The following is a 15,203-nucleotide window of genomic DNA, read 5'->3' on the forward strand; positions in this document are numbered from 1 at the left end:
ATCCTTGAAGGGCTTTAGACTATTGTTAAAATTATAAGCTTTTTTTTAAATTCCTATGACTATGTTCACATTTACACTAACCGTAGCAAGAAGATTGAGTTGCTTCCTTTCTTCTTCATCATCACACGTCTTAGCCAAATACTGTAGTAGGATAGTAGTTGGCGGAGTAGTGATGTCTAGGAATCGAGTGAACAGATCACGCACGCTTACAATTGGAAGCCTTTCATGTGGTTCCCATGATTTTACTGGGCCTATTAAAAAAACAGAAATTTTAAAATTTTGACGGTTGTGTCAATAATTGTGAATTAGCACACGTTGCTTTATCAATGCCTTTAATTAAAAATATACGTAACATGTACAATTTTTTATCATGAACAAATGTTTAATTATTTGTACATAAATTAATATACCTTTAATCTTAAGGGAATAGCTGTTTCAGTCTAAACTTAAAATTTCATGGCTTTTCTCTCTGTCATATTCTACTAGAATATATTTTTAGAACTTATTAAAACCAATATGATTAATTATGTTATTATTATTAATTCTAATTCTTTTTTAATCATGGACGACATGACAAAATTTTTACCGCTTGAAGTATGTGTCTCCTTCATCAACTGTAGTTGTAATGCTTGATCAAAATCATCAACATCTTTCACTCTCGCCAGCAAACCATCAACCAATTCTTTACGATTACATGCCACTATACCAACATGATCTCCAGGATCGTATTTGATTTCCTCCTAGGTAAAAAATACAAATAAATGATGATTGACATTGACAAAAAATATCACAAACAGTAGAGTTATTACAAAATAAGTTTTGTCTGGTATTGTTAAAGCTTTTTGTCGTGGTATTTTTTACCAATACGAGCCAATTTTTTATTATAGGTAATATCGACTTGAGTCTAACTTTTTCATTTCAAAAGACAACGAACTCAAATTAATAGATGAAACGAAATTATTAACCTAATAAAAAAGTAATTTTAGTTACCTTCGGATCCAAATCAATGAAGATTGTTGATCGTTCCGCTGAGTCATCTCCTAGGTCTTTGTTAGCCTTCACAATGCAAGTTACTAGTTTTTTATTAAGTGCCGACTGCAAAGCCTCGGGCAAAGTTGGGGGTTTACCGACCGCTTCAGTAAACCTGACAGTTTCCTCGCTTAGTGCGACCGTACCTAGAGCCCGTTTCGCTTCTTGTAAAGTTTCATCGTCATCCAAACAGAAAGTCTCGCAAGCTACCTATAAAAAATTGTAGCTTTAAAGTTTTGTAATTAAAAGTGCAGAAGAGTGTGGACATATTAATTGTTCAAGCAACAGAAAAATCTTTAAGTAAATATGTAGTTCGATTTTTTTTATCTATTTGAAGCTGATGATGATGATTTTAAGAGATATTTGTAATACATTATCATAATAATTAGACAAGTCTCAATTAACTAATTTGGCAAGAATGATGTATGCAACAATAGCATTTACATTTTTAAACTAATGATACGGCAACATTTAAATATTATAACAGGAGTTGTACACGGCTAGTTATTATTGAATATAATGCAAAATAGAACAGTCCAAATCACAATGCTAAACAAATAGATACAATTCGAACGCCACACTCAATTACTCACGTTGAACACGCTTGAGGCCCACTTCCTGAAGGCCTGGTCTTGGCCACACATCTCGTCACCAGTCGCCACGTCATGGATCCGCTCTCCGCCGAGGTCACCGAGCAGTTTGTCCACATATTTGCCGAAATTGCAGAAATTCGGATACGCACTAGACCCAAGAGCGAAGACAGCGAACCGAACGTTGCTCAGGGGACCGAAACTGTCGATCGATGTTGCGTCTGTGGCACTTCCTATGGTGGTGATAAAGATATTGAACATTTAATGAGGATGCTAAAGAAAATTTGTGTGGAGTCAGAAAAGGGTGCGCCGTCAGAGAAAGCAAAACCGAGAGCAGGTCTCCTCCCGAGATTAAGATTGCAATACAAGAAGATTGATAGAATCATAGGTAATTAGTTTTATTCCGATATCCCTAATATCGGAATTAAGAAGTTGAGTTTGCGTACATTTGTGTTCCAGAAATTTATGCTGAGCTATCTTTTTTGCGGCTAATAATAAGTATTAGGTATAGGTATTTATTTAAGTATAAAACAACGATTCAAAAGAAGGACAGGGTTCATTACAAAACTATTCAATCTAAAGTGAAGAATATAATGGTGTTAAGTACGGAATGAAAATAAAGCAAAATAACAAAATATATATCCTTTTAAATAAGTTTATTTCCTTCATTCATTCCAAATGCTTTTTTCAGATTCAAACTTGTACATTATCAAGCAACACTGAGAGTAACAAGTATTTGCTCTATTTATTTCTTTCTACTTTCTAGTCACGATCTTAATCCAAAGACAAGAAAACAAGTTTTAACAAGAGAGTACTATAATTCGGTTTATATTTTTATTTTACTTAAAACGAATTCTAATACAATAATGTATTCTTATTCTTCGTATTGAAGTTTGCTGTTCTTCGTTGTGAGAGTTGTATTTGACCTCATTGACTAATATAATATGAGCACTATCCAAATAAAAAAAAAAATGTATATTATCTCACTTGTTACTATGGAGTAACCTAAAGCTAGTAGGATAGACGGAGAATTACTAACGTTTACGCCAAAGCCTTTTAATTTTATAATTGCTAAGTATTTAATTCAATCATGTGTCTTTTAAAAAAGTTATTAGATATTATTATTTAATCAATATTACTACCTACTTCAGTAAACGTACCTTTCAAGGATTCCAATCTACTTAATTTTTTCTGATTTCCAGAAGCGTATCTTTGGAATTCCATTTGGCTGTTGGCTTTAATAAAAGATTTTGGGGTCAGATTCTGCGAATTTCTGAAAAAAGGTATATTTCAATATTTTACTATGTTATGAATAAAAATAACACAATATGAAACAAAATAATTAATGTCGGATATTTCTCAGTCTAAAATGTTAAATAAATGAACTTACACACTGTTTTCGTCGCCGACTTGTTCCGTATATAAAATCTCGCATAAATGCTCCGCAAATGCCTATAAACACATGATGAGTAAAAAAAAATAAATTGGTATGTTACATTTTTATCTTCGACGAAAAGTCACTAAATAATAATTATAATTACAGACTTTTAAGTCTGTAATTTGATATTTAGTTGATGAAAATAAAATTCCATATGTACTATAGAATTAAAATATGATCATCATTGAAATTTAAAAGTATTTAATTGTGAGCATTTTAAGATCTGAAAATTTAAACATAAAAAATGCACAATGAAATTTACCACGCCATTTTCAGGTGGGTCACCATTCCCAAATGTGGAAGTCACAACCAACAACAAAGCCTCATGCTCTATTGATGTTATGTCATAGTCCACCATACAGTGCACCTGCAAAGATTGATAGAAAAACTTTACTGAGAACAACGTTACAACTACGAAGCATGTTCGAGTTTCAATTTAATTCAAGTTATAATAAACTTTCTGAAATAAATGTAATATTGCATTGTGTTACAACATTGGAAGAATATTTCTAATCCATTCTTAAAGAAAAACAGCTTTTTTTCTCGTATTCTCAACAAATTCATTATTACTTGCGTTCCCGCACAGATCAACAATTTTCTGTCTAGAATCATTCTCATATCGTAAATGATTTAAAGTATAGACAACCTAAATTAGGGAAAATTACGGTAAGACTAGATTTTTATCCGAGACTTCGCATATTACTTCGTTCCTGTTTGATTTTTCAAAAATAAAAATAGCCTATGTTTCTTCCGGAAATTTATTGTACCTCCGCCCAATTTCATTTAATTTTCTGTTAAACAGAAACTATAATTTTTGCCGCATATTTTTATTCCAAATGAAGAAGAAATATATCTGTAGGATTGTATTAAATAGATTCATACCTGTGCATTGAAAGCATGACCAAATATCACCCCCAATTCTTTGGCAAATTGTTCAGACTTTCCGGTCTCAGTCGCATACAAGACTGTCGCCTTGATTCGCTTGGACAGCGCTCGACCGAATAGTTTCGAAGTGAATTTCACAGCCCGAGCGATCTGCTTGAAGTGAAACTTCCTGTTTATCGGCCTCTTTCCCGTGATCGGCTTTGACTTTTGCCACTGGTGGGTCTTCCAAGCTGGTTCCTAAGGGCATAACATATAATCACGTTTATATCCCGTGCGGGGTAGACAGAGCCAACATCATCAAAAGACTGTCAGGCAGGTGAAGTCATCAAAAGACTGAAAGGCCACGTTCAGCTGTTCGCCTTAGTGATATATTGAATTGTTCCTAAGAACAGTTGATAAATATATCATTCCCGTTATCTTACTTTCAAAAAATTTGGATATTCTATTTCTCAGTTTTTTTGAGCGAAACAATTATACTATTATATATAGGTATATATGTATGTATATATATATATATATATATATATATATATATATATATATATATATATATATATATATATATATATATATACATACTATGGCATCACGTTTTTGCAATATTATTTATATATAAATACAAAAACAAAACCAACCTGATATTCATAAGACGGTCTCAAGTAGTATAGAGCCATTTCTTGATGAAACACTGGAGTGATTGATGATGACATTGGAGGAACAATCCATATCCAATCAGCAGGGCAACCAGATCTATAGATAAATAACACGGAATTAGAAAGGCCCTTAACTTAATGAGACTGCGGGACACCTTTAAGCAGGGTAATCACATTGTCAGTGTAATGTTTGGTACAGGTTTATATTGTATAACTGTAACGAATACATGATCAGAATGTTGTTTCAAACAAAATCGTAATCAAAATCACCACTTAAATTTAAACCTCGCGAGTTTATTAAGTAAAATTGGGTGACAAAAATGGTAGTCAAAAGAGTAAATCTTATTCAAGTAAGTATTAAAGTAAGTTTAAATTAGTTTGAATAAATAAGTCTTATTCAAACTAACTTAAATTCCCATGTCCAATTCTATAAAATTTATCTATGTCGTAAGGTTGTAATGGCCTATGCGATTCTTATAAATAAACAAGTCTGTGTCCTGAACCAATTAAGTCATCCGACATATTGCATCCATTAAACGTTCATCAGGGCATCCTTGACTCGTTTCGACACAACAATAATATACACGACTAGGATACACAAACAATACCATGTGAATGTTTTGACCAGAAACCACATTTGCTCTAAAATTTTATGAGCATCATTAATTAAGTTGAATGGTACTCTGCGGTTTGTTAACTTAGGGTTCCTCTTTGGGCGATAGGTTAGCAAGCTGTCTTCCTGAATCTCCATTTCATCATTAAGCTATCCATTTTAACATCTAAAAGTCTTGTTATTAATAGCTCTGTTTATCCGATAAGCTTAGCTTTTCTTTTTAATTATTTTAAATTGATTATTAATAGCCATAACGGTCTCAGTATTAAACGCCAAACGTTTTTTATGACACTTTAAGAAGCTTTCCTTTTATTTTTTACACAGGTTTTTTAAAGTATTATTATCCTAAAGGGACTTACCAGGAGTATAGTGCAAATATTTAGGATAATTTTCATAGATAAAAAAGAACTCATTTCGTGTTTATGGACAATCATCCCAGATAATGTCTAAATTCTGAGACATTAATACTGTTTGTCTCAAGGGACGGGCTTACCTAATTATAGTCAGCAAAGTGCGTGTAATTTGGGGGTATAAATACACCAAATAAAAACGAGTATATAACAAAGCATCTTATATACATCTATAGTACATTAGAGGTATTTAGATTTGGAAGCACAGTACACTTTAAACCTACTCAACTTGTGTTCACACTCGTATTATTCATTTATTTTTCTACTTTGGGTCTACCTGTTAACCGTCTCAAATATATAAATATAAAATTACTAAAGAATATTGCCCAAAACAATGGGAATTTGAAACATAAATTTAAACTATTAATTATACGTTATGAGTGATTGCCAAACAGCATTCTGCAACGTTACCTAGAATCTTTTCAAAATCACATCAGGAGGAAAAAAGTAGTATGAATAATAAAACTTTATACAAAGTTTAAAAAAAAAAACAGAGTTTAAATTAAATCCTTATTTGTTCCATCAGCTATACCAATGCAATCACAGAATAGGATATTGCTGGCTTCAGAGCTAGACATTGCATCGGTAAAATGTAAAGATGGCATTGCAAAATCTTATTACTGGCGCCCTGTAGCCATTTTATTTCTAACTTTTTGTTGTATAAAATGCTATTGTTTGTGTAATGGATTCGATGCCTGTATTTTTACGACCGTACCGGCTCAACGTGACGTAAATGAAAGGTGTTATAAGTTGCATATGTACTGGTCACTTTGTTTGGTTTGAAAGCTAGTATAGTTATGGTAATTTTCCTAATTCTTTAATGAAAATTATTTTGAGAATCCTTGTGTAAGCAAATATCGCGTCACAGAAATAGTTAAAATTAATACCGGCTGACCTCATTTGTCATTATTAAAATATATCTTACAATTAAAGACCGTAAAAATATCTCAATCCAATGAGTTTAATTTTGCCACCATGTATAACATAATACTGTTCTACACACTCACATTATTCACACGAGTTAACCCTTACAGGTCTAACTGACATAGCTTGGGCTTTCAATATGAATATGAGTTTTAGTGATAGTGATAGGTTATGCTAGCTTTTGTAATTTTTCATCATTTAATTATAATAATCCTAACTAATGTTACAAATGCGAAAGTAAGGTTGTTTGTTTGTTATCTATTCACGCGTTATCTACTGAACTTTGAAATTTATGTGTATATATAATTAAGAATTGTGTGAATACTAGTTGTTGTGTAGTGAGATTTTCAAAAACTTGTATTCTTTTGTCGATGGTACTAAACTCGGGTGGAGCCGCGAGTAAAAACTAGTACAACATATATCTAGAGATTTGTCCAGCAATCACATGACTCGATCGACGTCATTTTACGAGACGATGTTCCGCCAATATTTGACTATATTTTATGATCTGAGATTATTGACGAATATCCTCATTTTTGTCAAGATATCACCTTTATATGTAGTACAGATATAGGATCCTTGACTCTTGGTCTCATATATGTACATATATTGCCCACCAGCTTCATTAAACAAGCTGAATGTATGACGCACGAAAATGGTGTCGTGAATAACCAAATATTTCAAAAATTCTGAAAAATTGGCACATGTTTTTCAGAGTTAGAAATTTCTTATAAAAGCTTTCAAATTTTCAAATTTATTTACAAGATGTGCATTATCTAGTAGTTCAATCTTTAGATAAATCAGTACTTGGACATACTATTTTTTGGCAGCATTTTGTTGATTTAACAGAACACTTTGAAAAAATAAACTTCTAAAAGAGAAATAATGAAAATCCAGTCACCTAATCACTAGAAAAAAATTACTTATTTTTGTGTGCAATAATTATACATACATTCACATCTTACCTCAGCCTGTTTTCGTTGTCCAAATGTTTTATGAAGCTCTCCGAAGCTGTGTGATGGTCTACTATAGTGGCATTCTGCTGTTGAAAACTGTGCAGAACCGCAACGTTAACTTCCACAAGAGCCTTATCCCTCCACAGGTTGACCGGTGTTCGTGTGTCCAAGCCCATTTTCTGGGCCACTTTCTGTAAAAAAGATTCTGAATTATAATACACTCCACATACAACTTTTCTATTCAGAGTGATAGTTCTATCAGAGATATCATCATTCAAGAGATCAATGAAAAAAAAAACATGGCTTGACGTCATTAAAGAAGGTATTCCTCCCAATGATCTTAAAACCGAAGTGAAAAGAGAAATGTCAAATAGTGGACCCCAGACCGCTCAGTGGCGAATATTTCAACTGTTAATATGCAAAGGAAGGCTTTTTCTTGTAATGCTTTATATAAATAAAGTACAATAGCTGTAAACAATCTTCCATCATTTTAAAATAAGTATAAACTTTGTAAGCCGCTTGTGGTCGTATCATTAGTTGTTGTAGAAGGCTGCATAATATATTAAGGATGCCAAAGTTGGGCACTTGGGAATATGTTGACATAAATAGGGATTTCTCAACTTCCAGAGTTCATAATCTAGTGAACTTTGTTTCGGCTTATTGCTGGATTGCTTTGCCACATATGTTAACTAATGAGAAATGTCTCACTTAAAATTTAAGCTACATGTATTACTTGATATTGAATCAAATTTTACATGTAAAAAGACAAAGCCGCTGACTTTAGACTCAAGTCTTGATGTTTGGTTTATGAATATCTATCATGATGTTCGTATCCCAATTAGAAACCATTAGTACGAATTCATACAGAAGTAACACTACGGGTAATGTATAATAGTAGGTCTTTCACGTGATGATAAAACCAGACTTATAGTTTAAAAATTTAACAAAGATGATAAAAATTCAAGTCACCTCGAGCATATTCAGCCTGTTAGTGTCACAGAAGTTGCGGCAACCGATCTCGGTGCTCATGTACCAGCCGTTAAAGGCGTTGGCGGTGAACTCGATGCCGCCGCAGTCAAAGCGCATGTTGGACACGGCCGGCAAGGCGTACCAGCGAAGGTCTAGCTCTGAGAACCAATCGTACCTGTCCAAAAATAATAATCATTTATTATTACCTCAGAGACCTAGTTTTAGTTTATTGATAATAAGAGTTCTTTTATGATGTCGTGCCACTTCACAGCCCGGGAGCCCTATAAAAGCGCGCGCGTACCGATCGCATTTTTTGTATGTACATATGTATGTTTGTTATGCGGTAACTTTGAATGATTTTAATGATTTTTTTGTAAAAAAATGTATGTAGAATCTCGTAATAGAGTTTTTAAGTTCTTTGATATCAGCTAAGTCATCTTTGATATAATTACGATTTAGTAAAAATTTTAAGTATTTGCGTGTTGTTTGAGATTTGACCCCTAGCTATGTATACCTTTGTACGCTATTTCTTTTATATCGAATATTAGGAAAGGGTTGACATAAGACCGGCATCATTTACTAAGTTTGAAACTTTCAAAAACAGGTATACCTTAGCCCTTCCCTAGGGCTCCATTAAATCACGTCATTAGCAGCCGATAGACCATGTAAAATTAATATCTGAAAACTTCATTACCTTATTTACATTACCTTGTAAGATGCTTAAAGGACGATTTTAATTTTATTAAAGTTTTTAGTAAAAAAAATAATTTAACACAGCAAACATTAAAGAATCAGAGCGTTGAAGGAAAACATAAAAACCTTGTACATCCAAAAATAGACAGATTTACTTTTATGTCCAAATTCTCCTATCGGATAGTTCGGTATAGGTCGACAAAATTACCGATAATCTATTACACAAACCAAAATATAAACTAAAAAAATTAATCCTACCCAATTCGTAAAGGAAATGTATCTATTTTCCACGGACCATTCAATTACCCATGATCACTAACATCATCAATAGCTACATTATTGAATGGCGCGGATTTACTGGCAGTAACCGGGATTGGAGATCGCCGGCCCGGTTTACGACAAGCAATTTAGCCCGTGCTCGCCTATTTGTGGCCTTTTACCCCCAGCCTTCACAATATGCATTCCGGCCTTTTTATGCCGCATAAATCTGTGATGGAAAGCGATATGACGTGTCTAGTGTTGTAAAGGTGTGTACGATGTTATAGTTTTTCTTTTTGACTAACAAAATAATAGTATGTGTGTGTCTGACTTTTCTCAGTATTATTTTTGATCTACACCTATTTTTAATCTACATATTTCCATTTCAGCCCGTGCCCGCCTCTTTGTGACCTTTTACACCAAGTCCTCAAAATATGCAATACCACCTAAATATATACTACTCTGTCAAGAAAGTAGCAGGAAAAGATCAATAATACACAAACTGTTTGTTATTCATCCAAATTTATTTTATCACCTTCAAAATATGCTCCTTTAGAAACGATACACTTACGCCAACGAATAATCCAATCATCAAAACATTTTTTTAAACGCTGTTTCCGGAATTGAGGTCAGTTCTCGCCGCGAATTCTCTTTTATGTCTTCTACCGATTGAAAACGGGTGCCACGAAGTAGTAATTTGAGTTTAGGAAAAAGAAAAAAGTCGGCTGGAGCCATATCTGGTGAATATGGTGGTTGCTCGATGGTATTTGTTGAGTGTTTGGTTAAAAATTCGTTCACAATGATGGCCTTGTGCGAAGGTGCATTATCATGGTGCAAAATCCAAGAATTTTCTTTCCACAAATCTGGCCTTTTTCGTCGGATTTGCTCTCTTAAACGCTGCATAACACTCAAATAATATTCCTTATTTACCGTTTGACCTTCCGGCAAGAATTCCGAGTGCACAACACCGCGATAGTCAAAGAAAACAGTCAACATGACTTTGACTTTTGAACGACTTTGGCGTGGTTTTTTCGGTTTCGGTTCAGTTGGAAGGCGCCACTCCGAAGCATGTTGACTAGTTTGCATGTCAAACTCGTAAACCCACGTCTCGTCACCAGTAACAATGCGTTTCATGAATGTTGGGTCGGAATTGACTCGTTCTAGCATGTCCTCAGCGACTCTCATGCAATTGAGTTTTTGAAAAAAATTCAGGTCTTTTGGGACTAGCCGAGCGGCAACATGTTTCATACCCAAATTATTAGTTAAAATGGTACGGATCGACTCGTGAGATACAGAAAGTTCGGTGGCTATCTCTCTCAAAGTTGAATGAGGATTTTCAGTCACTATTTCCTTCACTTTTGCGATGTTAACTTCAGTTGCAGACGTTGATGGCCTACCAGAGCGAGGCAAATCTTCCATCACATCTCGACCGCTTTTGAACGCTTTGTACCACTCATAAGCACGAGTTTTTGATAAAGTCGATTCACCGTAAGCCTTCTGTAACATTTTCAGTGACTCCGAACACGATATTCCATTGGCAATGCAAAATTTAAGACAAACTCTTTGTTCGATGTTTTTATCCATTATGAAATTAGCAATACACACTAGATATGATATAACTAAAAATAGCACTGTATTTAATGTAAACAACAGATGCAACTCAAACTCCGCGCCAAAATGGAAAACAGTTGTGCCAATCTAACAACAACAAAAAAAAACAAAAATTTGAATTTGGAACCATAAATAAATAATCCATTCCCGATACTTTTCTGACTGAATGTAAGTAAGTATAAATCTGTGACGGTTAGCCATACGACGTAACTAGATTTGTTAAGTTCTATACGGTGTTGATTTTATTTTTGACTAGCTACCCGTACCGGACGCAACGGTAGCTATAGGTATTTATACATTATAAACCTTCCTCTTGAATCACCCTATCTATTAAAACAACTGCATAAAAATCCATCGTGTGGTTTAAAGTTCTAAATGCTAAGCGTGCATACGTGTAGACATAGTGATAGACGCGGGAAGTGACTTTGCTTTATACTATGCAGTGATGAACAAAGCTATGTATGTATTTGATCAGTATTTCTACTTGCTATTTTTTCCCATATATTTTTAATATTTTTGGTAAAATCCAATGCAGTTCCACGACATGTTGCTATTTAATGTATATTTTAATGATACTATTTGAGAATTTAGGGAAAGAATTTCATTATACACATTCGATAAATTTTTTTAATGACTAAATAAACCGGAATTTCTTGGCCGTAAAATTAATCTATTGCAAGTAGGTATCTATTCAAATAAATTGGAACTATAGGCATAGAATATTAAACAAATTACAATATATAAATACTGTGAAGTAAACAAAAACTGTCCGCAATCATACTTTTTATTTAATCGTCGATTTAGGTCAATTTCGAACACGCATTTCTCTGTCAAAGGCACGGGACACGCAAAAACGAAATAAACTACAGTTCACTTTGACAAACGCAGAAGATATAAATTATACCCAATTGGGAAAGGAAATTGATTCAATGTGTCTTCCTAATTCTATTTAAGTTTGATAAAGTTGCTCAGATTGGAACATTGATATAGTAGATGTAAGGAACGAACATAATATTGTTTATTAATATTTAGTGTGTTAAGCACAAAAGCTGATTAAACCTACATGATTTGGCTTGTAAATTCACGTAGTCAAAAGTCAAAGTCACAATAATATTAATTCTGAACAATTCAACGAATTACCTAGTCTAGATATTTCGTAAAATTTTAAATATCATTTTGAAAATGAGTTCAGTTGTGGAGATATGTACATTCAGTCCTTACCACTTCTATTATCATACATACCAAATTCATGATATGGTGTCATGTTTTTTATACTGTTAAATACATATGTTGTTTATTGCAAGCGTCTGTTCTATATTAGGAAGACTCAATGCGCACTCGCGTTGTAAAATAACAGCTATACTAACGTAGGGTGGGTCATGTGGATCTCCATCACCAGCTCCCGGGGGATCTCGAAGTAGTCCGGGTCCTTCCCATTGGCCGATAGGACCAGGGGCAAAATGTCCCAGGCAGTTCTAGGAGGCTTCCAGCCTAGCTTTATGCATAGCTGTAACAAGAATAATTATTTTATTATCTATCACTTTGATGCGGTCGGTTAAGCTATAAGTGCCGTGTAATTACCGGCACCAATAGAAATAAGAACACTACTCCATCTCATTCCCATTCCTGTCGTAAAAGGCAACTAAGGGATAGGCTTGTACCTGGGATTTCTCTTTTAAGCGATGGACTAGCAACCTGTCACTATTTATCATTATTATTTACTATTCTATCATTAAGTCAAACAGCTGAACATGGCCTTTCAGCGTTTTCAAGACAGTTGGCTCTGTCTACCCTCATATCGTTATAGCGGCTTATTTTTCTTGCTCGGCTCGCCAACATAGAGTACCTTAATACCTTCAAGTATACTTAATTAAAAATAAATGCTTAATACACCGTCTATGGATTTTTACTTTAGACGCATCAATATCACGTATTTATCCTTAACAAGGTATACACATAGGTACAATTGTCACGACGACAATAGTCTGAGATAAATCAATTAATTATCGTTTCTTCACAAAAATGAGTAACAAGATATAAAAAATATAATGACAACACTTTTAACAGCTCATTTTGGTTCAAACGTTTTTATATTCATCGAATGTGATTAATGTACAAAAAATATACTCAAGCAACTTGAGGTATGACATAATAGCTGATGTCACTGTACAAAAAAAAAACAAGTATAATTTAGATCACTCAGATTCACGTGATGATTTTATCTAAGAATATAAATATAATAAATAAAGATTAAATAATTAGTGCGCGTTTATCAACACATAACTATTGAGTATTAAGTATTGAATTTGAAGGAGCATAGTCCCAGAAAAAAAAAACGTTTTCTGATGGACTTTCAATAAAGTAAGGTTAGTCCTTTATTTCCTTGGCGTGTGCAAATAGATAAACATTTTTATTTTTTCAACTTCTTACTCCGTTACTGTTTCATTGTCTAATTTGTTTTTTATGTAAATATATTTAATGTTCATTTTTTTAATACATACATACATAAAATCACGCCTCTTTCCCGGAGGGGTAGACAGAGACTACCTCTTTCCACTTGCCACGATCTCTGCATACTTGCTTCATTCATCCACATTCATAACTCTCTTCATGCAAGCTCGGCGGTTTCGGGTACTTTTGACCTTTTATGTGTTTTATTGTGTCAAAATTACCTCGGTGAACTCGCAATGCATTGGGTCCCCAAGAACGGTCCCATCGGGCTGCCTGTATCCAGCGTAGCTGATCAGCTGACTGTTCCATATCCTGTAGTCGTGCTTGCCGTCTGTGCGTTGTGGGAAGACGGTAATCGCTGATCTGTTGAAAGGTTGTTTGAATTAGTATTAATTTTAATTGTAAGTAAAAAGGCCGTTTATTAAAAATTTAATTTCTAAAGCTGTTCAGACATTTGCATGTGGTAGTCTTTCTCATCAGTTGTTCTACTCTCGGAAGGTAAAATTCTGGACTTGAGGTCCGCTCAGTAAAGCTTGCATAAAACAACGTTGTGGCCTTCGATCAGCTAGCGGCAAACACACTTTTTAATAAGCATATTTTTGCCAATGTCAAGTTTTACCTTGCCCCGTGGTTTTAATTAAAATAAAGACATTATTAAATTCTACGCGTATGTAACTAGAACACAAAAATTTTGATTTCTCATTTATTTGAACTGTTAATAGTTCACATCACATATAAAATGTATATTTATTCTTATTTCCAATAGCAAAAGTAACAAGACATTCACCTGATGTTTCCTTTATTTGTGCTATACTTCATGTGGTTGCAAAGCGCCTCGAACATGCCGCTTGTGGTGGTAACTTGGCGGCAGTCGAAAACCTATATAAAAGATGAAAACAAAATGTGTGAAATATATGAAATACGAGAAAAGATGAAGAAGAAAGCTTCAACAAAAATATGTTTGATTTTGGCTATAACCTGCTTATTAGAATTAACCAAAATGCCAACCAAATGCAAAACGCGAAGATTGAAATTTCCGCGATTCTTCGTTTAAAGCGGGTGGAACCGCAGGCGTACTCTACTTTTACATGACTAAATAAAATGTACACGTATTATATATACATACATATAATCACGTCTATATCCCTTGCGGGGCACAGTGGTGTGGTGGTGGGCATAGTGACAGGTTGCTAGCCCATCGCCTAAAAGAAGAATCCCAAGTTTATAAGCCTATCTCTTAGTCGCCTTTTACTACATCCATGGGAAAAAGACGGAGGAACCACATGGCATAATATACATTTATAATATAAATAATCCAGGAATATACAAACCAAATATAAATTTTTAATTATATTGTCTCTTATATAATAGTGCAAGCGTCTGATAGATAGTCATGGACAATTGATGAAAAATTTTGCCCAATACGTTAAAAAAGACTAAGTATTAACAATAACTTAGTTAAGTTTCGCCAGTTTAAAATTTCGTTCTTGCTGCAAAAGTTCGTATTTCGTTTGTTTGAGCAGCACCTAAATAGACAGTATTTTAGGTGTCGGATAAAAATTTGTCAGATTAATAAATGTTATTCCATCATAATAGGATTTTTAAAATCAAACCAATTTTAAATTTCATTGCAAAAACAGCAGCAGCTGTGTCGTGTTACTTTTCAAATCGAATTATGTAAATATTACCCGATAAAAATTCCCTGTTGCGGTTCAATTATTCA

General features: G+C 33.8%; 2 protein-coding genes across 2 annotated transcripts in view; one reads left to right on the top strand and one right to left on the bottom strand.

Moving 5' to 3' along the window:
• Positions 1 to 4,503, top strand: part of LOC132901802 (uncharacterized) — a 129,037-nt gene extending 124,534 nt beyond the window's left edge. Inside the window, exon 2 of the mRNA XM_060944482.1 lies at positions 4,432 to 4,503. The gene's annotated coding sequence lies outside the window, so the exon portion shown is untranslated. The remainder of the gene's footprint in view (positions 1 to 4,431) is intronic.
• The window catches only part of LOC106134483 (nitric oxide synthase-like protein), a 30,949-nt gene that overhangs the window by 3,899 nt on the left and 11,847 nt on the right, over positions 1 to 15,203 (bottom strand). Inside the window, exons 4-17 of the mRNA XM_013334546.2 lie at positions 14,268 to 14,359; positions 13,702 to 13,843; positions 12,397 to 12,536; positions 8,468 to 8,642; positions 7,508 to 7,689; positions 4,578 to 4,692; positions 3,940 to 4,179; positions 3,320 to 3,424; positions 3,010 to 3,071; positions 2,780 to 2,892; positions 1,623 to 1,852; positions 991 to 1,239; positions 587 to 740; positions 82 to 251 (exon numbers count right to left, since the gene is read on the bottom strand). Of these exons, the coding sequence (XP_013190000.1) occupies positions 82 to 251; positions 587 to 740; positions 991 to 1,239; positions 1,623 to 1,852; positions 2,780 to 2,892; positions 3,010 to 3,071; positions 3,320 to 3,424; positions 3,940 to 4,179; positions 4,578 to 4,692; positions 7,508 to 7,689; positions 8,468 to 8,642; positions 12,397 to 12,536; positions 13,702 to 13,843; positions 14,268 to 14,359 (2,169 nt within the window). The remainder of the gene's footprint in view (positions 1 to 81; positions 252 to 586; positions 741 to 990; positions 1,240 to 1,622; positions 1,853 to 2,779; positions 2,893 to 3,009; positions 3,072 to 3,319; positions 3,425 to 3,939; positions 4,180 to 4,577; positions 4,693 to 7,507; positions 7,690 to 8,467; positions 8,643 to 12,396; positions 12,537 to 13,701; positions 13,844 to 14,267; positions 14,360 to 15,203) is intronic.

The sequence above is a fragment of the Amyelois transitella genome, chromosome 5 (assembly GCF_032362555.1).
Source record: "Amyelois transitella isolate CPQ chromosome 5, ilAmyTran1.1, whole genome shotgun sequence".
NCBI lineage: Eukaryota > Metazoa > Arthropoda > Insecta > Lepidoptera > Pyralidae > Amyelois > Amyelois transitella.